The 23,554-nt window shown below is 46.0% G+C and overlaps 1 protein-coding gene and 2 long non-coding RNA genes across 11 annotated transcripts in view; 2 read left to right on the top strand and 1 right to left on the bottom strand.

The window, feature by feature from the left end:
• LOC308578324 overlaps window positions 1-8,982 on the top strand; it is a 29,518-nt gene extending 20,536 nt beyond the window's left edge. For all 3 annotated transcript variants that reach the window (XR_014003881.1, XR_014003882.1, XR_014003883.1), the window contains exons 3-4: window positions 1,192-1,239; window positions 8,908-8,982. This is a non-coding gene — a long non-coding RNA (uncharacterized lncRNA). The remainder of the gene's footprint in view (window positions 1-1,191; window positions 1,240-8,907) is intronic.
• Window positions 1-23,554, top strand: part of LOC308578325 — a 792,667-nt gene that overhangs the window by 629,086 nt on the left and 140,027 nt on the right. The window lies entirely within an intron of this gene.
• The window catches only part of LOC308578311 (receptor-type tyrosine-protein phosphatase epsilon-like), a 65,595-nt gene that overhangs the window by 2,859 nt on the left and 39,182 nt on the right, over window positions 1-23,554 (bottom strand). For 5 of the 7 annotated variants that reach the window (XM_081178578.1, XM_081178580.1, XM_081178581.1 and 2 more), the window contains 10 exons: window positions 22,069-22,166; window positions 20,217-20,336; window positions 19,393-19,556; window positions 15,200-15,335; window positions 13,127-13,276; window positions 10,839-10,932; window positions 10,529-10,605; window positions 9,013-9,147; window positions 1,265-1,390; window positions 846-997 (listed from right to left, as the gene is read on the bottom strand). In XM_081178578.1, the coding sequence (XP_081034704.1) occupies window positions 846-997; window positions 1,265-1,390; window positions 9,013-9,147; window positions 10,529-10,605; window positions 10,839-10,932; window positions 13,127-13,276; window positions 15,200-15,335; window positions 19,393-19,556; window positions 20,217-20,336; window positions 22,069-22,166 (1,252 nt within the window). The remainder of the gene's footprint in view (window positions 1-845; window positions 998-1,264; window positions 1,391-9,012; window positions 9,148-10,528; window positions 10,606-10,838; window positions 10,933-13,126; window positions 13,277-15,199; window positions 15,336-19,392; window positions 19,557-20,216; window positions 20,337-22,068; window positions 22,167-23,554) is intronic. The other 2 variants (XM_081178579.1, XM_081178577.1) reach the window with 1 other exon arrangement.

Raw genomic sequence — 23,554 nt, 5'->3', positions numbered from 1 at the left:
CAATTTGCTTAATATAAACATTTTCATGCAGATAACGGAATTTAGTTCTACTAGCCAAGGAAAACTTTCTTGAAATATAAACTCACGTCTAAATTTTTCAACCACCCAACCTTAATCTTGCAATCACTTTATGTGCATAAATGTTTACATCATGCTGTTTCTAAACTACCAATATATAAACATAGTTCCTAGCACTTCTGGAAACTCTTAGAAACATCCTTGTCTCAGCAGCCAGAGCCTGACTATCACTATGTGACTGACTGCTGTGCATTACACACTGAAGCTAACGTAATGTATGAATTATAGTTCTAGCTAATAAGAAATTGGGCTTCAAAATCATGAACACAGTTTATCCAACAAAAGCAGATCTCCGTAGCTGACATCTTATGACAATAGGTGACTGGTAGGTGAGTGTAGTTTGCCCAAAATGGTCTTGCAGCCCAAATTCAGAAGCCAGGCAGACCTAATTAGGTCCATGGCCAAGAGGTTCCCCATTGCTGATCACTTTGTGTAATATCACTTTATTTAATATCACTTTATCACTCTAGGAAAGTGAAATTAAAGCTTTGCTGACAAATGCCCCATTTCTGATAACTGAGTATCTTGTCATAGTTGTCCATTCCCTCTTAAACTCCCAGAGTACAGAAAATCGTTTCAAGGCTACTAGATTGGTAAATGTGTATGTTTTTTATAGAAAATTATTGTCTTTTTTAAAAAAATTGTAAATATATTTTTACATTTTTGTAAATATTTGTCATGGAAATATTGATGGGCAGAATAGAAATATTGCAAACTTACAAACAAGCAAAGGAGTATAGAGCAAAATAAAATACAAAACTATTTACCTGCAGTGCACTGTAATGGGATGGTTTCCTGTCTGCTGTTGCTGCTTTTGGACAGCTGCAATGAGGTCAATCATTCCCTTCCCTTCAGCAGGAATTCCAATTTCAGGCCATCCATGAAAATGAAACTGTCGGACAAGTCTGCCCAGCTTCTCCTGGTCATTCAAAAGCAAGAAAACCACAAATTCAATGCAGCTTCAAGAGTGGAACGGAACACTGGAAGCCAGCTACATACCTTCTTATCTATAGGAACCTTTTCATATATGGTCAATGTAACTTAATCATGTGATTTATATAAGGTAAGAGGATTTTAACGAGTAATCTAAATTGAGCTAAATTTACATTTCAGTTGGCTTTAAGCAACCCTGAAGTTCAGAAAACCACAGCGGACACAGACGTATTTAAAATGTTATCATTAATACCTGATTGTGCATAATCAGGAAGTCCCTGACGCTTATGGCATCAGCCAGTGAGTCAATCTTTATCTCGATGGTAATCTCTCCATAAGTAACAGATCCCTCTGATGGCCAGTATTGAAAACATTTTTCCTGTAACATTGAGGGAAGAAAAGGGAATGAATGCTGCCTCCAGAACTTCTTGGTTGAAATATATTCATGCAGATACAGCACTGGTTCCTCAAAAACATTAGTAAGAACTAGTTCCTGTCTCCTTCCCCTCCCTCCAATCGCACATTACATATTTGTCAGGGGTTTAGGAGCAGAGGCACGGGCAAGGGAGGAAACAGAGAGCGAAGGGGAGGAGGCAGAAGAAAAGATGAGTGATGACGACGACCCGAGATCTCCTAGTCTTTCTAGTGAATCAGAGGATTCACAGAAAGGAGCACCAGTGGCCAGGGCAAGGGGGGCACCCCAGGAAGATAGAGCCAGAGGGGACTCAGGGGGGAGCAGCTGGAAATCGGGACCAGCGTCACCGCCAGGAAGCAGGGAAGAGGAAGGGAGCCAGGGGGGAAGCGCTGGCAGCTCACCACAGGAGGGAGGGCATGAGTCAGGAGTGGCCACACCTCCATCGGGGAGCGAAGAAACGGTTAAGAGGAAAGTGGAAGGTTGGGCGCGCGCGCCAAGTTCAAATGCAGAGGAAGGTGGCGCAGTAAGCAGCCCCGAAAGGGAACCAGGTCCTAAAGCCCGGCGCAAGGAGGCAGGAGGGTCCGGGTCAGCGTCAGAAGAATCCCGGAAGGAAGAAGCCCCGGGGGGTAGAGGGACCCAGAGGAGGACAGTCAGGCGGAAAAGGTGGAGCAAGGCTAGGATATTAAGTTGGTGCACACGGGGCGGAGACTCAGACGGAGCTTCGCCGATCTAGCTACTAGACGTAGAGTTTGCGCGCAGCAGCGTGAGAATGGAAACTGTAATTCAATAAAGACTTTTACTTAATGATCGCTGGCTAGCGTGATCCTCTGTGAGCTAGGATCTTCAAGCAGCTCTGACAGTAAGCTCCGTCACTCCATTGTGGGCATCTACAGCCTCGAGGAGGGGAGAGAAACAGGTGCCTACTAGCGAGCTCACGAACGGCAGACGACATGACGGCTGAGCAGCAGATAGAGGACCTCAGAAAAGCAGTGGCACAACTGAACGCCGAGGTTCTCGCATCCAGGAAGAGAGAGGAGGAGGCAGCTGCCGCCTGCAGGGATCTCCAGGTCAGGTTAGACGTGCTGACAAAGCAGACACCCCGGCAGGAGGGAATTGGGTTGGCGAGACGGACAGGCGGGCTAGTCTCTCACTTCGATGGGAACCTGCAACAGTATCCCAACTTTAGAGCCGACGTACTGTGCGCACTGCAACTGCTGCATAAAGACTTTAGAGATGAACAAGAGAGAGTGGGGTTCATCATGTCCCATCTGCATGGGGATGCGAAAGCATGGCTACGCAATTTATGGAGAGATAATGATCCGGCGCTCCAGAATGCGGATGCCTTTATTAAAGCGATGGATGGGTGCTTTTTATCAAGTATTGACGTGGATCTTGCACGGAAGGAGGTGCATGGGCTGAGACAAGGGAGGGCCAGCGTCAGGCAGTATCATGCCCACTTTTTCGCCTTGGTCAGTGCCCTGGAATGGGACAGAGATTCGGCGCCTGTAAGAGACCTCTTTTGGGAGGGGCTGCACAACTCGATTAAAGATGAGATCGCGAGGGGGGAGAGACCCCGAACCACCCAGGAGGTCGTTCAGAGGGCACTGGCAGTGGGGGTGAGGCTGGAAGGACGTCCGTGGAGCAAGGACGAAGGGCGTGGAGGGCGCGAACCAGCCGGGGGCCCCTCCTTCCTTCCCAGAGAAGCAGCGCGGGCGCAATCCACGCCTCCGCCAGGAGGAGGAGCCGAACCTATGGAGGTTGGAGGTGCAAGGGCTCAGTCAGCAACCAGAGCCCTAGCACCGGCAGCAGTGAAAGCGAAGCCTCCTAGAGGGAACAGGAAGTGTTACGTCTGTGAGGAACCAGGGCATATGGCAAAAGAGTGTCCCCAGAGGCCCCACAAGCTCACTGCAGCCTCAGCAATGGTGACTGCAGCAACGCAGCAAGGAGGAACACAGCAGGGAAACGAAGCAGTCTGGCTGGAGGAAGAGGCCCTGGGGCCCAGCCAGACGTGTTAGTGACGCAGTCCCCAGAGATTTTACAGCCCGTGAACCCCCTCCCGCCCAAACCAGTAGTGAGGCTCACAGCATCTCTCCAGCTGCCCAATGGAATCACCATAGACGTGCCAATCACCATTGACTCAGGCAGCAATGCGGACTTTATAGGGCAGGACTTTGTCGACAGGCACGCTGTGCAGTTGCTGCCGGCCACACTGCCCCTGCAGGTTGTCACGGTGGATGGCAGGGAGCTGCTCGGGGGGCAAGTGGTGAAGCAGACGCCACCAATGGTGATGCGACTTGGGAATCACAGAGAAATCATCAGCTTCAACGTCACTCAACTATCTGACACGCCCGTTGTATTGGGCATGAGTTGGCTGGACAAGCACAGCCCAACGATGGCTTGGTACCAGAGGCAGCTGACCTTCGGCTCTTCCTTTTGTGCTGAACACTGCATCGTGCCCAGGCAGGAAGGAGAGGAAGAGGAGTCACAGCTGCTGCTAGGCACGCTGCAAGCGATTCCCCACAAGTACGCTGAATTTTTGGAAGTTTTCTGCGAGAAGGAGGCAGACAGGCTACCCCCTCACAGACCATATGACTGCAAAATTGACCTGCTGCCGGGGGCGGCGCTGCCTAAAGGGAGACTGTATTCCATGTCAGAGGACGAACTGCAAGAACTCAAGGAGTTCATTGATCATAATTTGCAGCGCGGCTTCATCCGGGAGTCCAAGGCAGTGGGGGGCAGTCCCGTATTCTTTGTTAAGAAGCGGGACACGCCCCAAAAGAGACTCGTAGTGGATTACAGGATTTTGAACAGTGTGACTAGGCCATCGGACTTCCCCATGCCCCGAATTGACGACCTCCTCGCAAAGGTACGGAAGGGCAGAGTGTTCACCAAGTTGGACCTGCGGGGGGCGTACAACCTCATTCGCATGCGGGAGGGTGATGAGTGGAAGACAGCCATGTTCACGCCACTGGGGACCTACGAATATAGAGTTATGCCTTTTGGATTGCAAAATGGCTCCCACGTTTTTCAAGCATTTATGCATCACGTGTTGGCGGGACTTCTCTACAAGACGTGCGTCTGTTTCTTAGATGACATCCTGATCTTTTCGGAGTCGCAGCAGGAGCATGACAAACACGTCAAGGAAGTGCTGAGCAGGCTAAAGCAACATAGGCTCTACGCCAAGCTGGAGAAGTGCCAATTTGACGTGCCGGAGGTGGATTTTCTGGGCTACAAGCTGTCTGACAAGGGGCTCGCCATGGACAGCGCCAAGGTTCGAGCGGTGTTGGATTGGAAGAGCCCGCGCAACCGGAAGGAGGTCCAACGGTTTGTCGGCTTTGCGAACTTCTATCGCAAGTTTATCAAGGGCTTCGCGATGCAGACGGCGGCCATCACTGACACGCTTAGCTCCAAGAAAAAGAAGTTCATTTGGACAGAGCAGGCGGAGCAGTCCTTTCAGGCACTCAAGCGTCTCTTCGCGTCGGAAGAGCAGCTGCTTCATGTCAACCCCAGCAAGCCGATGAGGGTGGAGACAGACGCTTCGGACAGAGCCGTGGGGGCGGTCCTGCTGCAGAAAGACCCGCAGGGGGTGTGGCGCCCGGGAGCGTTTTACTCCAGGAAGCTCAGCAAGTCCGAGCAGAACTACACCATCTGGGACAGGGAGTTGCTGGCCATTCACGCAGCGTTCAAGGCGTGGAGGCACTTTCTGATCGGCGCCAAGCACACGGTGCAGGTTTGCACGGACCACAAGAATCTAGAGCACTGGCGCACGGCACAGTTCCTGAACCAGAGGCAGATACGTTGGGCTGAGTTCTTTGCGAACTTCGACTTCCGAATAGAGTATGTCCCGGGGGACACCAACATCATGGCAGACGCTCTCTCCCGTAAGCCACAGTATCTGGAGGACGCAACGCCAGCGGCAGCCATGCACATCTTCGCACCGACAGTGTGGGCGTGCGCCGCGGCGACCGTGGACCTAGAGGCGGTGCGACGAGCGTTGCAGGGGGACTCCTTCGCACAAGCAAAGATGGCAGAGGTGCAAAGGGGCAAGGCAGCGGCCGACGGTTTCCAGCTAAGAGATGGATTGCTCATCCGTAAAGGGGCCATCTACGTGCCGGGAGACGAACTTCGAGCCAAGGTGCTGCAGCAGCTGCACGACGCGCCCACGGCCGGGCACTTTGGCAAGGAGAAGACGGTGGAATTAGTAGCCAGGGATTTCTGGTGGCCTGGAATGAGAGGGGAGGTCGCAGACTACGTGGCGAGGTGTGACACCTGCCAGAGGGCCAAACCGGTGCACAAACCGCCGGCCGGACTGTTGGAACCGCTGCAAACTCCGGTCGAACCTTGGGAAAGGGTGGCCCTGGACTTTGTCACGGATCTGCCCAGCTCAAGGGGCAAGACGGCAGTGCTGGTGGTGGTGGACCTGTTTTCCAAGATGGCGCATTTCATTCCGTGTGCTAAGGTGGCCACGGCGGAGCAAACCGCCAAACTGTTCATAGACCACGTGTTCAAGGTTCACGGTCTGCCACGGTCTATTCTGTCCGACCGGGGGCGGCAGTTCATCTCGAATTTCTGGCAGAAGCTGATGGGCTTCCTGAACGTCAAGATCAACCTGGCGTCGGCGAGACACCCGCAGACCAACGGGCAAGCGGAGCGGGTCAATGCCATCATGCAGCAGTACCTGAGATGTTATGCAAATCAACAGCCTGCGACGTGGGTGGATTACCTGCCGCTTGCCGAGTTCGCCTGCAACAACACGAAGCACGTGTCCACGGGGGTCACGCCGTTCTTCGCCAACAACGGGAGGCACCCCAGAACCTTCCCGGGACTGGAAAGAATGGGGGAGGGGGAGCCGCAGACAGCAGATGCGTTCGCGTCGGAGCTGCAGGAAGTCCACGATCAGCTGAGGCGCCACCTGGAGCTGGCCAAGCACGCATACAAGGTACAAGCAGACAAGCACAGAAGGGTTGGAGAAGAGCTCCACGTGGGAGACTGGGTTTGGTTAGCAGCCCACGCAGTGCCGGCCAGGTCGTTGGCCAAGAAGAAACTAGGGCATAAACAACTGGGGCCCTACCAAGTCGAAGAGCAGGTCAACCCGGTAGCTTTCAGACTGGCACTTCCGGAGGGTTCCAGAATGCATCCGGTATTCCACAGATCGGTGCTCACTCCCTACAAGGCACCGCACAGGTTCCAGGAACCCGGAACGGCGCCGAGTCCGGCCAGAGACAGAACAGGGCACGCGGGAGTGGCACAGAAGGAGCGCATCAACGAAGTCACGGAGATTTTGGACTCCAGATGGGGGGAAGAGGGGGTAGAATACTTTCTCGCCAAGGAGGGCACCCCGGCCAGTGCGAACAGCTGGGTGCCGGGCTACGCCCTAGACGAACCTCTGCTCAAAGACGAGTTTCATGCCCTCTTCCCACATAGACCTATGCCAGCAGACTTTTTCGACGACTGGCTTTTCACGCCCACGCTTTCGGCCAGCACGTTCCGGGGGTTCGACTCGGACGAGGAACCGACACGAGACGTCCGTTCCCCGGAGGGGTCACCCTCGGGATCCGCCTCAGAACCCTCGTATTGGTGGGACGATAGGCCAGAGGAGCAGTTCCGCAGAAAGTGGCTGGAATGCTCAGGACGAGCAACGCCGCCAGGAGGAAGGGAGGGAGAGACGGACATGGACATTTTCGGGGACGACCCGGGTTTCGAGCACGGCGGCACAGAGATGGAAGCGGAGGTGACCGTCGTCGACGAGAGCAGGGAGGAAGACCCGGGAGAGTTCAGATGGAGGCCCGCCACGGGAAGCGACCGATATCCGACGTTCGTCCCTTTGCAACAGCAGCCCCCAGCTCCAGCACCGGAAGGAGGGGAGGGGGGAATGGGGGGCTTCGAGGGGGGGATGGATGTCAGGGGTTTAGGAGCAGAGGCACGGGCAAGGGAGGAAACAGAGAGCGAAGGGGAGGAGGCAGAAGAAAAGATGAGTGATGACGACGACCCGAGATCTCCTAGTCTTTCTAGTGAATCAGAGGATTCACAGAAAGGAGCACCAGTGGCCAGGGCAAGGGGGGCACCCCAGGAAGATAGAGCCAGAGGGGACTCAGGGGGGAGCAGCTGGAAATCGGGACCAGCGTCACCGCCAGGAAGCAGGGAAGAGGAAGGGAGCCAGGGGGGAAGCGCTGGCAGCTCACCACAGGAGGGAGGGCATGAGTCAGGAGTGGCCACACCTCCATCGGGGAGCGAAGAAACGGTTAAGAGGAAAGTGGAAGGTTGGGCGCGCGCGCCAAGTTCAAATGCAGAGGAAGGTGGCGCAGTAAGCAGCCCCGAAAGGGAACCAGGTCCTAAAGCCCGGCGCAAGGAGGCAGGAGGGTCCGGGTCAGCGTCAGAAGAATCCCGGAAGGAAGAAGCCCCGGGGGGTAGAGGGACCCAGAGGAGGACAGTCAGGCGGAAAAGGTGGAGCAAGGCTAGGATATTAAGTTGGTGCACACGGGGCGGAGACTCAGACGGAGCTTCGCCGATCTAGCTACTAGACGTAGAGTTTGCGCGCAGCAGCGTGAGAATGGAAACTGTAATTCAATAAAGACTTTTACTTAATGATCGCTGGCTAGCGTGATCCTCTGTGAGCTAGGATCTTCAAGCAGCTCTGACAATATTATATAGAATAACTATTTAATGCCCCTGTATCTGAGTACTGAACAGAAGAAGAAAAATACAGGAAGTTCTACATTCTCCATGTTTTAGTTGATGCCTGTTTTCTATGTGAAATTGATGTCACACAAGCATATGTTTGACATGCAATACTTCTGTACTTTGGGAGACAAATGAAAAGTTTTTAAAAAGGGGAAAAGTTAGAAAGACACATTAAAAACTTTCACGAATCATATGACAACACAAGTTGCTTTTGTAATGACTTAACAATGATTTCAGCAACGCTTGAAATGGATATAACTGTAAAACCCATTATAGCTCACCTTAAGTTAAGAAATGTAGTTTGATGCTGCACCAAACATGCAGACTTCTTGACACCATGCAACTGCTGACACGCAGTGCAGTCCAGAGGACGTTAAGTAAGCACTATTAAGCTCCACTGACATCTTAGCACTCAGTTGAGCACACTTAATTCCCATTGATTTCCCAATTGACTTGATTATATGTAACTTTCCCTAGAATTGTGACAATTTTTGTCTGAATTTTCAGTACTGAGGATCATCAAGCCAGGTTAGGTACAATTCGCGTGAAGCTGTGTGCATCAGAAACCATGCTACTACATGTCTCATTCCTAGCCTGGAAATCTTTTTTCAAGAGCAAAGCATTTTTTTAAAAAAGTGGGGTGAGGAATAAGAACAGCAAAACACTACAGTGACATCACAAAGTCCCCAGTCTGCACAGCACTCTGCAGCTAAACACAGCTGGGCTTTGCTAAGATTTGGTGGTATGAAGCATATTTGTGGCTATTTATAGGCTAATTATCTTTCTTTTTTTTTTTTTAGTGGGTTGGAATGTCCTGAAGAAAAATTTCATTTCCTCATCACACTTTACGCTATTCATAAAAATATATGTTTGTTTTTTTTTTAAATTGGGCAAAGTGGTCATACCTGCTCCCTTTCGAGAACTTCGGTGAGCATTACAATTGTGTGGCATTTCCATTCCCACACCATTCGCCAGAAGTCTTCCACAGTGTGAGGAAGAGGTCCTTGTGTTGCAATGAAGTAATCCTTCTGGCGATAGCCCTTCACAGTAAAAAAAATACATGCAACGATTACCTGATGCCTCGGTGATTTCAATTTTTTAACTCCAGGCAACCTAAAAGTGATTCTAGACTAACTAGAAATATCAGAAATATTAGAACAAACTATTCTTTTCAGAAAGCTCCAGAATGAGCCACAAATCCAGAAAACTGTAGTTAGTCCCTTACATACAATGGAAGAAGAGGGAAACCAGTTCAGGAATAGAAAAACACAAGATTTATATTGCATTGCATTGCATTGCATTGCATTGCATTGCATTGCATTGCATTGCATTGCAATCATGAACGAATTCCTATGCCCCACAAATAACCCAGAGATGCATTTTAAATAAAAGAACACATTCTACTAAAAACATGCTGATTCCTGGACCGTCCGCAGGCCGGATTGAGAAGGCAATTGGGTCACATCTGGCCCACAGGCCTCAGGTCGCCTACCCCTGCTCTAACCCCTACACCACACCAGCTGCCATTCATGATCTGAATTCAGGCAATAATCTCAGGTGGCTGCCTCATGTGGGCATGATGAACTGATACTCCACCTGGCCCCCTGGCTGCCAAGTCAGCCCTGAAGAAGCCTTGCATGGTTGTGTTTACTGCTGCCACCCATGTGAGACTTCTGTGAGGCCTCTGAGAACGGGCAAATGGGGTCCTTCAGAGTGAGAGAGGGAGCCAGGTGCTTCTCACCACCCACCTCCTGCGAGACAGACTTTCATGCAAGCCCTGTAGGCGCACGCACACACACACACACACACACACCCACACCCACACACACCACAAGAGAGAAAAAGCCAATGGACAATCCACCAGGTGTCTGAAAATGTAATTAGGTGGCACTGGAAAGACTGTGGGAATTTAACCGGGTTCATTAACTGACTTATTAAGCTTCCCTTGAGGACTGTATTAAAGTATTAGAAAATAAAATAAAAATCTAAGGGTCAAGAGAAAAAAGATGGCAGTGTGTATATAGAGATGAACCCTACGACTGAGACCATGAAGGAGTAAATACTGTTCAGGCAGCTGAACTGTATTTGGAAGAAGTGGAGAAGAGGAAAATTCTTATTTGATAGCTAGAAAATGCTTCGCTGCAGGTGGGGACCTCAATTTCTGTTTTCTCTTAAGGAACAAGGAGAGCAGGGAGGTTTGTCTCTCTCTGTTGACATTTTAAGTGCAAAGCCATACTTTTTATGATGTTGATAATTTGATTCTTTTTGAAAATTCTCAAGTTACTCTTCAATATAGCTCATGTGGTAATGATAAAGGCACATGTGCAACCATGTTGCCTGCTAGTCGAAAACAAAGTTGACTGCTGAAAAGACTTGTAAAAATCAGTACTACACATATTCCACATACACAGAAACACTTACGTCTATGAAGGAAGCATTGATATAATCCGTATACTCCTGACCTCTTTTCATTGAAAGAATCACTCTGTTAAAGTCATCTAAAATACAAAAACACCACATATTAGGTTTCTTAGAATACTTAGCATTTTATAGTCAATAATACAATAAAGATATGAAGCTTCAGGCTTTCGTAGAATCAAGTTTACGATATATCTTTGTACTTCAGCCTAGCAGTGCCACCTGCTGTTGAATGTGTAACATAACCGTACACTACTAATTTGGATAAATACAAGTATTTCGGTTTTTACAAAGAGGAAAATTAGTATCTTACATGGGATGATTTGGATAACTCTGGCTTTCTTCATATTTGCGGGCAGATTACCAGTTCTCATGTTTTCTTTCATTATTCGAACATTTGTTAATTTCTACAGCAAAAAGAGAAATTGGGCTAGGACTTTGTAGATTACTGTATAAAAACACAGAATACCAAAAATGGCTAACAGGTACACATCAAAATTTCATGATATTCTGTTCCTTTTAGAGATTTCTAGTTGATTCACCTGATCCCAAACCACATAAACCTTCACCTGTGTTCTTTTATGTTACACCTATATGGAAAGCAATTTTTTAAAACCTGGAAACTAAGACACACTGCTTTTGTTTTCTGCAGGCAAGGTATGTAGCTAGAAAGAGTGATATGTACAGTTCAATTTCTAGTAGCTTGTATGTATTACTTGTTTCTAGGTTAGATTACTGCAATGTGTTATACATGGGGCTGCCTCTGAAGACAGTTTGGAAACTTCAGCTGATGTAAAATTCAGTTGCCAAGTTCTCACTGGGGCAAGACAAGCTGAGCATATAGCGCTAATCCTTGCCCAACAGCACTTGCTGCCAATTGGTTTCTAGGCCCATTTTAAAATGTTGGTGCTGACCTATGAAGCCTTAAGCGGCTCAGGACCTCAGGACCTTAAGGACCGCCTCTCCCTATATGGACCTACCCAGCCCCTGTGTTTGGAGGGCCTTTTCTTTGTCCCTCCCCTCCCCAAAAGGTTCAGAGGCTCACAACATGAGAACAGGCCTTTTTTGTGGTGGCTCCCCATTTGTGAAAAGCTCTCCCCAGAGAGGCTTGCTTGGTGCCATCGTTACATGTCTTTAGGTACCAGGCAAAAACATTCCTCTTTAACCCAAGCCTTTGGCCATTAAATATTCTATGGCTTTTTATATGTGGAGAGACTGTTATTATGATTTTTCTGTGGTTTTTTATTTTTTTTAAATATGCTATTGTCAGGGGTTTAGGAGCAGAGGCACGGGCAAGGGAGGAAACAGAGAGCGAAGGGGAGGAGGCAGAAGAAAAGATGAGTGATGACGACGACCCGAGATCTCCTAGTCTTTCCAGTGAATCAGAGGATTCACAGAAAGGAGCACCAGTGGCCAGGGCAAGGGGGGCACCCCAGGAAGATAGAGCCAGAAGGGACTCAGGGGGGAGCAGCTGGAAATCGGGACCTGCGTCACCGCCAGGAAGCAGGGAAGAGGAAGGGAGCCAGGGGGGAAGCGCTGGCAGCTCACCACAGGAGGGAGGGCATGAGTCAGGAGTGGCCACACCTCCATCGGGGAGCGAAGAAACGGTTAAGAGGAAGGTGGAAGGTTGGGCGCGCGCGCCAAGTTCAAATGCAGAGGAAGGCGGCGCAGTAAGCAGCCCCGAAAGGGAACCAGGTCCTAAAGCCCGGCGCAAGGAGGCAGGAGGGTCCGGGTCAGCGTCAGAAGAATCCCGGAAGGAGGAGGCCCCGGGGGGTAGAGGGACCCAGAGGAGGACAGTCAGGCGGAAAAGGTGGAGCAAGGCTAGGATATTAAGCTGGTGCTCACGGGGCGGAGACTCAGACGGAGCTTCGCCGATCTAGCTACTAGACGTAGAGTTTGCGCGCAGCAGCGTGAGAATGGAAACTGTAATTCAATAAAGACTTTTACTTAATGATCGCTGGCTAGCGTGATCCTCTGTGAGCTAGGATCTTCAAGCAGCTCTGACAGCTATGTAAGTTATCTTTTTAATATTGTACATTGCCCTGGGATCTATGGATAAAGCGTGGTATATTAAATTTAAGTAAAGTAAGTTAAAAAAATAAAGGTAGTATGTACATATTAAACAATAAGTATTACACACAGAATCATAGAATTGTAAAGTTGGAAGAGATCCTGTGGGTCATCTAGTCCAACCTCCTGCAATACAGGAAAGCTGAACATTGATGTTATACCGCAAATGTATGTATGAATGTAACATTAAAAAACTTCCAAAAGTAGAAGGGACAATTACTTTTGTTCATATTTGCAAATTCAGCAGATCTCAAAATGCAAAAGAATGGTTTGAGATACAGTTAAGTCGAGAAAGTATAACTGGTGTTAGCCTTAAAACTTTACTTCACTATATTCATAACTCCAGACATATTATATATGCTATGCATAATATGACTGTTATCACCAAATTCTAATTCAGGTGAAGTTTCTTTATCTAAAAAATACCCAACCCAATACTCTAAGATGATTAACCTTTTAAAAATCAGAGTAAGAAACTATTTCTTTTAAGTGTGAGCCTGAAATCTTTGTAAAATTTTATTTAATACTTACTTTAAACTCTTCTTCTAGCCCTAGTTTGACAAGATTTGGTGCTGCATTGTGCGATGGCTGCAGGTGCTTTTCTAAGGAGGACACATCTAGTTCTGTGTCACCATAGAGGTAGTATTCAAGTAAGGCTTGATAAATGAAGGAATACTGCATCTGTAAAGAACGTAAGCCATTTTATAAGCCAGGACACTTTAAATATTACTAATCGCATATAATATATGATATGAATAACCTCAAGCTATCTCATACACTTTTATACAGTAGTCAGAAATGTAACTGTTGCCTTTACGAGTGGTAGGTAAAAAACTTACACATACGTTATGATTGAATAAGCCAATAAAATACAGTTTACTGTAAAGGAACAAGTCTAGGCTTATCCCTCTCTCATCCACCGGAGCTTGGAAGGAGCTTGGAAGTTTTCACTTCCATTTTCAATTAACCCAAGCTCAGCATTACATCAAAATCCTAAAATGTGGCTAATATATGGTTTATTGAAACAATCCAGATTCAAAAACCAAGGCTTGGAGATTAATCACAGTTTGTTTGAATTTTGATTAATCATCCTAAGGCAGTTCAACAAAAGTTGAAGTGAAACCTACTATCCCCTTTTTCTGGCCACACAAAAGGCTAGAAAAAGCATGAGCTTGACCTAAGTTTATTCCCATAATGATAAAACGTATCTTATCCATATGTAATAATTCATCCTTATGGCATTTAGGAATTTTGGTGACAAACCACAAACGGTAAAGGAAAGGAAGAATCTTGGTTTCAGCTAGTGATTTGTCTGGAGAGGTAAAACAACATTAAACTACAGAGAAGCTTCATCCTTCAGAATAAATTAACAGCTCACACTCCATAAAAGCATTCTAGAATCACAAAGAGCCATTTAGAACACAAATAATGAATCACACCTTTAAAAAAAGAAAAGAAAACAGAGACTAAATATGGCGAAAAATAAGACCGTGCTAAGGTGCAAGAATTGAAGCTTTTCAGGGCAAGAGGATTAATACAGATGTTTTGTATCTCTGGAACTTAGAAAGTTCTCTTATACTATGTCAGACTAGCCCAGTATTGTTTACATCAGGGGTAGTCAACATGGTGCCGTCCAGATGTCCCTGAACTACAGTACCCATCAGCCTTAGCCAGCATGGCAAATGACCAGGGCTGCAGTCCCAACAACATCCGGAGGGCATTGGCTATCCCTGGTCTACACTAACTAGGAACACCCCACTACCCGTGTATCATAGAGGCCAGGGTGGTGAACCTCCTGCTGTGGGCTGAATTTAAGCCCACAAGGACGTTCCTCAAACCGTGCTCAACCTGCCTCCTACTCGATGTCAAACATGGTCAGGTGAGGGCAGGTAAATGCGTGGCTGCATGACTGACTGCCGCGTGGTGAACTCAGTCACGCAGCCTGTCCCTGCAGAAAGCAGGGCTGGAGTTACCGCCCAGCAGATGGGCTGCCTGATCAACTCTAATGGATTGGGCCATGCACTGAGCTCTTTGTGGGAAACTTCATTGTGCGGCTGATCCCTGGATGGCGAGTTGACCCCTGTGGATTGACTGAGTTCGCTGTGGAGAACTTCCACTATCTGCCTTAATTTCCACTATCCCTGGCCCCACAATTTGTTGCTCTAATTGGCTGCTGCTTTGGCACACTTTTTTAAAAAATAGGTCTTGTCTGCTTTGGAATAATGATGTCATTACATAGATGAACTAGATGCTGGTCTATGACCATAATAAAGATTTGGATTGGATTGGATGTCATCACATAGCCAACCATGATTAGCCAAGTGACAATGTCACTGAGGACAAGCAAAGCTGATTTAGTATTAAAGGAACAGCAGATCAAGACAGGAAAGAAGTACTTCTTTTTTGGTAAGGGAGCACAGGTGAATTCCCAGGGTGCAAACATTTTCCTGCTCCTACTCACAAGTGACAAAAGGTGTAATGTTTTTCATGGGTGAGGGCAGAAAATGTTGGCCAACACCTCCCTCCAATTGGCTGAGTCATTCTGTCATCTTTTAAGCTGAAAAGATTGATAAATTTGACATAAGGTGTATTTTATTTACTTACATCGGTCTGAACCATTTGTTGGCGTTGATTGCGGATTCTTGCCACAAACTCAAAAACGTCAACTTTTTGCTCGACATGCATCATGTCAATCATAGCATCGATTACTATGAATGTGCCTGTACGACCCACACCAGCACTTAAGAAGAAAGGAAACGCAACAGGAATTAGGAGGAAAATGATGAAACATATTGCAGTAACTTTTTTGGACTTGGCAATCCTTCTTCTGAAGTCTTACTCCCAATATTTCTGATTTTCTTTGTCTTCCTTACTTATATTGCAAGCACTATGACAGGTCAGAGCAGACTCTCTCCACTACGTTTAGTGGCAGTATCAACATCTCCTGCATTTAGTTTATTGTGAGACAGGACCCCCTATTTAGGCAATGCTTCCGTCTTAACAACACAGGAGTAGGGATCGCCAAGCAATCCCACCCTCCGTGTTTATGTAAAAAACATGTATGGGTCCTTTGCAAATATGGCTGCATGCTCAAAGGCTTTCTCGCAACCTGGAATAATAACAATAACAATAACAATAATTTATTATTTATACCCTGCCCATCTGGCTGGGCGGCTTCCAAAAAATATTAAAATACTGTAATACATCAAACATTAAAAGCTTCCCTAAACAAGGCTGCCTTCAGATGTCTTCTAAAAGTATGGTAGTTGTTGTTCTCTTTGACATCTGGTGGGAGGGTATTCCACAGGGAGGGTGCCACTACCGAGAAGGCCCTCTGCCTGGTTCCCTGTAACTTGGCTTCTCACAATGAGGGAACCGCCAGAAGGCCCTCAGTGGTGGACCTCAGTATCCGGGTAGAATGATGGGGGTGGAGACGCTCCTTCAGGTATACTGGGCCAAGGCCGTTTAGGGCTTTAAAGGTCAGCACCAACACTTTGAATTGTGCTCGGAAACGTACTGGGAATCCTGCCCAGTTGTGAGACAGTCTTTTTGCAAAGGTCCCAAGGCAACAGGGTTTCATTCTTTGTCCAGGGCTACTTCGCATTGACTCACAGCAAGAAGTCTGAATGAACATAAATAAATCTAAGTTGGGATAGAAACCCAAAGTAGCTCAGATTCAAGTAACCATTGGACCATACCCATAAGTAATATTGAATCTACTTCCTGCTGCTTATGGCCAAATTACATAATGTGGGGTTCACTGTGCCTTTAATTGCAAGTGTGCTGCGATCACACATATTGTAGTACAATTTACAGTGACAAATCGGCTGCGTAGGCAGGGGCTACTGAAACCTCCCTGCTGCTTTCTGCTCTTCCACGTAGAGCCATCCTTCAGCTGCTGTTCTTCTAGCAGCTGGACTCACTTCGGTATCTGTGTGGAAAATTATCCCATGGGATGGGCTAAGGAGGGGAAATCAGGAGGTAAGACAAGGGCTCCCTCCTCCACCCACTCTTTTCACTTTAAGACACACTTTGCACATCCTCAAGTTAACTACTTTAGGATCTTGAACTTGAGACTCACCTTTTATTTTTAACTAGCAACTATGCTGGCCTTATAAAGAGCTAAATACAGTCTTACCTAGGATCCCGAATGCCTTGCGAGTCGAATGTTTTGGCTTCCAAACGCTGCAAACCCGGAAGTGAGTGTTCCGGTTTGTGAACGGTCTTTGGAACCCGAACATCTGACGCGGCTTCCGATTGGCTGCAGGCACTTTCTGCAGCCAATCGGAAGCCGTGCCTTGGTTTCCAAACGTTTTGGAAGTCAAACGGACTTCCAGAACAATTCCGTTCGACTTCTGAGGTAACACTGTATACTGAATTGAATTCTAAAATACCATTTTGACACCAATATGAACATTAGATATAAAAATGTACAGTATTGATTTACTGTGAAATGCTAAAATACTGTCCTAGTGCAGTGTTTCCCAACCTTTTTTGGGCAAAGGCACACTTGTTTCATGAAAAAAATCTCGAGGCACACCACCATTAGAAAATGTTTAAAAAATTAACTCTGCGCCTATATTGACTATATATAAAGTAATTCTCTTTAATAGGAATCAAATAAACACAAAGAAAGTAAATCCTATGAGAAAATCCTATGAGAGAAGAGAGCAAATGTTATTAGAAGCTGGGGAAATATCCATGTAAACGTAACAGATTCAAATACTTAAAAGGAGGTGCTGAGCCCTTGACATATGCCTGTAAAAAGGTTGTTGTTGGCGTTGTTAATTGAATTAGTATTCAGCCTTTCAACCCAAACATCTCCAGGGCAGTAATGTAGCTGGCATGAGTCTGATTTAAATTGTGCTTATACTGTGAATCTAAATTCAATTTCATTTATAATGAATTGATTTATTATTTATTAAAGTATTTAGGCTGCCTTTCGGGATAAAGAAATACCCACAGAGTGGTTTGCAATGCAATGCATTGCAATAAATAAAATAAAATAAAATAAAATAAAATCTATTTAAAGCTCCACAAAGGTTATGTGGGACACTGTTCAAACTCTTTGTGATTAGGATTTCAATAATTTCCTGATAGTCCAGTTCTCTGTATTTCCCAGGTGATCCTTATTTCACCTGGCCTTGGCTTTCCTTGTGCTGACTATCCATTTTCTTTCATAGTATGGGAAGAGACTGTCCGCCCAAACAAGCCCAACTGCTGCCTGCTTTACAGAACCTCCTGGATGACTACGGATTTGTGTCACTGCCCATTTCCATGAAAGATTTATTCATGCATTTTGCACAATGCCACAATCCCACATGCAACTTTTAAAAAGGATAATAAAGGATGATCTGCATGACTGCCTTGGCAAGCGCAATACCTGCCAGGCTCAACGGCCGGTCTCGCGCTGCCGCTTCCCGCGCTCTCAAGGACCCGGGAGGAGGAAGGCGTGAAGGGAATCCCGAAGGCGCGAAAACATCGCGCATGCGCAGGCCTTCCGCCTGCGACAGCCCAGTAGGCCGGCCGAAGCGAGCGGCGATGGGATGTGGGAGCTCGCTCGCTCGCCGCCCCGCGTGTGCCTATGTGGGGCACGTTACAGCCCCGTGACGTCAGCGCCACGCAGGCAGCCAGGCAGGCAGACGGCGAGAGCCCCGCGCTGGGCGGCCTCTCCTCGCCGCCGCCGCCCCGCCTCTCGCCGCCCGACTCGCCCGCCTCCCTCCCACGGCACACCAGGCAACGTCTCGCGGCACACTAGTGTGCCGCTGAACACCGGTTGGGAAACACTGGCCTAGTGTTTAATAGCACAACCACTAGAGGGAGCATGGTTGCTTCTGATTAATGATAACTCAAATGATTTTCAGCCTTCCTTTCAGAGGAAAAGGGCCTGGCATCCTGTGCTAGGCATAAATGTTCCTCTGGTATCCTATTATTTTATTTCGGTTTGTTGTTCTTGTGATGTCATATTCCAGCTTTCTAAATCATAACTTATTTCCTTAGACCCTTTCCCATTTATTATATATACACACAAAAAAGTTTATCAGCGATACCACTTCTTCTAAGCATCCTGGTACAAGTTGTACAAAGAGCATTTTTATATTTTGATTGGGCGTTGATTACTTTCAAGTGTGTTTTAAGAATGCATGAATCACCCATGCTTCCTCCTCCATCAGACTCAAACTGCCTTCCCCTACCTCCTTCATGGTACTGGTAGCTACATAGACTGCTAAGAATACAACTACATTACTACAAAGAGCTTGTTCCTTTTCCTGTTCCATCGCTATCCTTTTTCACTTCTGTGCCATATCTAAGCTTGCGGCAGTGACTGTATTGTTTTCTTAACCTAGAAAACTGCTGGTACTTTATGAATATATTTATGCTGATAGTAAAGTTTTGAACGATGGGCTATTTTTAAAATTGTAAAAAAGATTCCTGAAGGGAGATTTGCACAAGCTTATCTTGGCATAAGTCACAACAAATGGTCCGTCTCTCAAAATGGAAAAGGGGACAAATTAATCCCTGCTGATGAATAACTAAGGAGAAACCTTTGCTTTTTTTTCACAGGTGATACAATACGGATAATAATCATCATCAAGAAGAAGCCAGTTTCCTGATACTAGTTCTGATGTTGGCTTGTTCTGCTTTTTCTCAGAGACCCTAGTAGGAAAAGCCCACATTAAGGAGACACTTGTTGCTTAAGCACGCAAAAATTGATTTTGCCCACTTCCTGTTAGGCCACCCCAAGGTAAGTTTTCATGGGTATGTGTGTGTACCTGCATATTTATACATACACATACCTGCAGTGAACCACAATTGGTCCAGCATGTGCAGGATTCAATGATTTTACTTTCTTTAGGAATTTGAGCATTCCAATAGGTGTGAAAGGCACTCCAAAATCAGGCCAGCTGGTGAAATGAAGCTGTGTCACAAGCCTGGGAGCTTTGCAGCCATCAGAAACCTGCTAGAGAGCCAGAAACAGAATATGAGTATGACCATTGATTTCTTTGGCTAAAATCAGCAAACAATCCAGTTAGTGTGACCGATCCCTCCCTCTTCAGACATCAGCAATAGCAGCCTAGACTAAGAATTAATTTAAAATGTTCAGTATATAAAGAGAATTACAGAGTCACTCAGCTGCCAGCAAAAAGCATAGAAACTGCAAGTCATAAGCATATTCCATGACCTTGCATGTTGTGCTCACTTAGAACTTAGTATTCATGCACCCACATTTCCCCTTCTTTCAGCAAGAGTTATTGTGGGGACACCTTAACCTGTAAGCACCCCTGGCCTGAGACTGGCAAGTGGATGGGGAACGATTTACCCCAATTGGAGCTAGAGACACTTCGCTCCCAAAAGAAGCTTCAGAGAACAGAGAGCTACTAGAGCCTTCGGTGTTTAATGGCAACATGAAAACAAAAACTACATGCAGAATGCCAAATGAAATCTCACTTCGGGCACAGTTTAATAAAATGTAAGTATTGAGTAGAGCTAAGTTTTCATCTGACAAAAACAGTTTTCACTCAACAAAAACAGACAATTCCAAGTACGTATTTTAGAGGTTAAAAATAGATCAGGAATGTTTTCCAGTTATGAGAAATATTAAATGGGGTCTATAACTTACTGACTGAATACAAAACTTCCGAATAGTATAATCCACAAGAACTATACAGTCCTCCACAGAAACTCGGATGTTTCCATAAGTCCAGCATCCCTGATCAGGCCAGTACTGGAAACACTTGTCCTGTGCAAATGTAAAGAACACACACAGTCACTTCAAGCTGCAATATATGCCCCTCAAATAACTGAGCTGTACTATAAAGCTGTACAATTATTTTGAGTCTATTTAAAGTATGCTTTTTAAAATTCTAAAACTGAAACTGACACCGCCTAACTATATTAATAGTGAGTTATGAAATATAATAGGACCAAAAATTCATTAAGGTATGACTTCACCCCCCTATGATTTCTAAAAGCCCGTTTCTCCAGGTTGCAGGATGCAATAATTTCAATCCAGAGCCATTTGTAGCCAATGGTTACATGACATTCTTTTAAAAATCTATACTGCATACAATGAGAGAATTGTTGAGAACTCTGTCAACATTTCTCTATGAATGCCAGGAGAGGTCATCCTTGAGCAATAAAAGTTGCATGCTTCTCAGTGACCGAGATATATTTATTTTGTTAGCATCTGTATTGGAATTGCCTTTAGATGTTTTTCTTGTCTTACTGCTTGGGTTTGCCACCTTGGGCTCTTTGGGAGGAAGAGTGGGATATAAATTTAAAAATTATTACTATTATAATTTTCTGCTTTCCAAACACACCTTATTCACTTTTAATTAGCTACCTAAAAAGCACAACAGGAAATGAATATGCACACGAATACGCTCCAGCCATCATCTTCTACCCTGCTGCAGATGTGCTGGGAAATTTCATATTGTATTTTATGAAATCAGTTTTATTCTAGGAACTAGTAATTGGGCTGGAAGGTAAGCTGGAGCCTGAAAGTCCATCTAGCATTCCAGGAAAGATAACGAAATTTGGCAGTGGATTAGGGAAGAGAAAAATGCAGTCAAACAATTCTCAGCCATTCCTGCCCCCCACAACACATGGCTACTAGTCATAATAACTATGCTGTGCCCACAACACTGGAGGCAGTAATGTTTCTGAATACCAGTTGCTGGAAATTGCAGGAGGGAAGAGTGTTCTTGCGTTCAAGTCCTGCTTGAAGGTTTCCCACAGGCATCTGACTGGCCACTGTGGGAACAGGATGCTAGATGGGCCATTGGCCTGATCCAGCAGCCTCTTCTTGACTTCTTACACAAATTACTATCTTAAAAGACGTTTTCCTAACCCTATGCAAGTGTATATTCCCAGGTGGAAAATAGATGCAGAATAAATAATACATATTTTCCTACCAATGAAAACTATGTGCAGTGGACGCTCGGGTTGTGAATGTGATCTGTGCGGGATGCACGTTTGCAACCCGCAGTGACGCGTCTGCGCACGCGAGTTGCAATTCGGAGCTTCTGCGCATGCGCAAAGCGTGAATTAGCACTTCTGCACATGCGCGACCACTGAAACCCAGAAGTAACCCGTTTCAGTGCTTCTGGGTTTCGGCGGTCTGCAACCCGAAAAAACGCAACTTGAAGCGTCTGTAACCCGAGGTATGACTGTATCTCTAAAGGTAATTCACAACTGCCATAAACCAGGGCTAAAGCCCGAACATTCACATTTGACTGAAAACATGATTCAGAAATGACACACAGACACCATTAAGTTTCTCAGTTAGTCACCAATTATTTGCTCAGAAGTAAAGAAAGTTTAGTTAAGCCAGCATGCTGCAGCGATTGTGTCAGAAACCCCAGACTTATTAAAAAACTCGGAACAGGAAGTGGTAACATTAGTAACAGTCTTGTGAGTTATGGGAAAACTCCAAACAGTATGAGGGGAAATATTTTCAAAATGTGTCCTACCTCTTTTCTCTCTTTCACATTTGTTAACATGACAATAGTTGCAGACTTTTGTTCCCATATCATCCTCCAGAAATCATTTACAGTGTCTTGTTTAGGGCCTACACATACAACACAGCTATTTAATCAAAAACTATGATGACCACAAACAATACTACTGTACTGTTAAAAAGGAAAAGGGTAAAAATATTTATTTCCTTTATTTAAAAATATCTCATCGATAATAATGTTCAAAGCAGTTCACAAGATTTAAAACCAACCAAATAATTCCACAATAAATACTAAAGCAGTAGCAATGCTGCCCAGAAGCAAAATTGTCAAACAAAAGCCCAGGCAAATAAATCTGTCTTCATCTAGCACCTAAATAATGCTAGCATATGTGTCATGCATACAAATGTAGACAGGCTATCCAAAGAGGCAGCAAAGGTCCTGTCTAATCTCAGAAGATAGGGCACTCAGTGTAGGGCCTCCAAATATGATGTAATGGGTAACTTCATAGAGGACAAGGCTGCACTTTCATTAGATGGAAATGGTCTGATAACAAATCCATGTGCTTCCCATATTTACTGTATGTTTAAAGCGGAGCTATGCATCTTAATGCAGCTTATTAAAAAATAGCATTTCTCACAAAATAGAGATATTACATAAGAGGAATGATGTCATTGTGACCATGCTATCTTTCATTGTCCAAAATCTCCCTTTCATTTTGACTTGGGGTGCTTCTAGATGGCAACTTCTCACACAACTGGAGCACCAGCAGGAGATGGGCGGAGACGGGACAAGGCAGGGACTTTGTAGAAGATGTAATTCCTCATGTGGAAGGTTGGCAAAGTGGTGGTTAATTTCTCACTACTGTTGCCTGGCTGCTCACACCTTTTCCCGATGTGCTATATAGGGCTCAGCCTTGGGCCTGGCTGCCTGTTGATGTAATTTGGAGAAATGGATGAAATTGCACTAAGTGCTTAGTCCATGTCTTGAGCAGCCCATCCTTCAAGTCTGGGTTCTGAGTTCTGAGTTAGCATGCCAGCTGCAATGGATGGCATAGAAACAGTCCAAGGCTAAATGCCTGGAGCAGGGCTACTCACCTACCCTCCCTTTTCTCTAAGGAATGTGTGAACATGCAGAGTGGGGTATAAAGCCAAAGCTGTATTCAAAAAGCTCTTTAAAATCTGACTGCCTAAGCATAAGGGTAAATTCTGAAGAACACATTTGCTGAAATTGCTTTGTACATGCAGATGTTTAAAGCAAAACATTTAAAAAGAGAAATGGATGAAATACAGTGGTACCCCGCAAGACGAACGCCTCGCAAGACGGAAAACCCGCTAGACGAAAGGGTTTTCCGTTTTGGAGGCGCTTCGCAAAACGAATTTCCCTATGGGCTTGCTTCGCAAGACGAAAGCCCATAGGGAAATCTCCAGGGACCTCTTTTAAATGCTAGCGGTGGGGAGCAAAGCCTTCCCCCCCCTTCAGAAGAGGTCCAGGAAGGCTG

This window comes from Podarcis bocagei (genome assembly GCF_964188305.1).
Source record: "Podarcis bocagei genome assembly, chromosome: W".
Lineage (NCBI taxonomy): Eukaryota > Metazoa > Chordata > Lepidosauria > Squamata > Lacertidae > Podarcis > Podarcis bocagei.
This window is presented reverse-complemented; position numbering and strand designations above follow the sequence as displayed.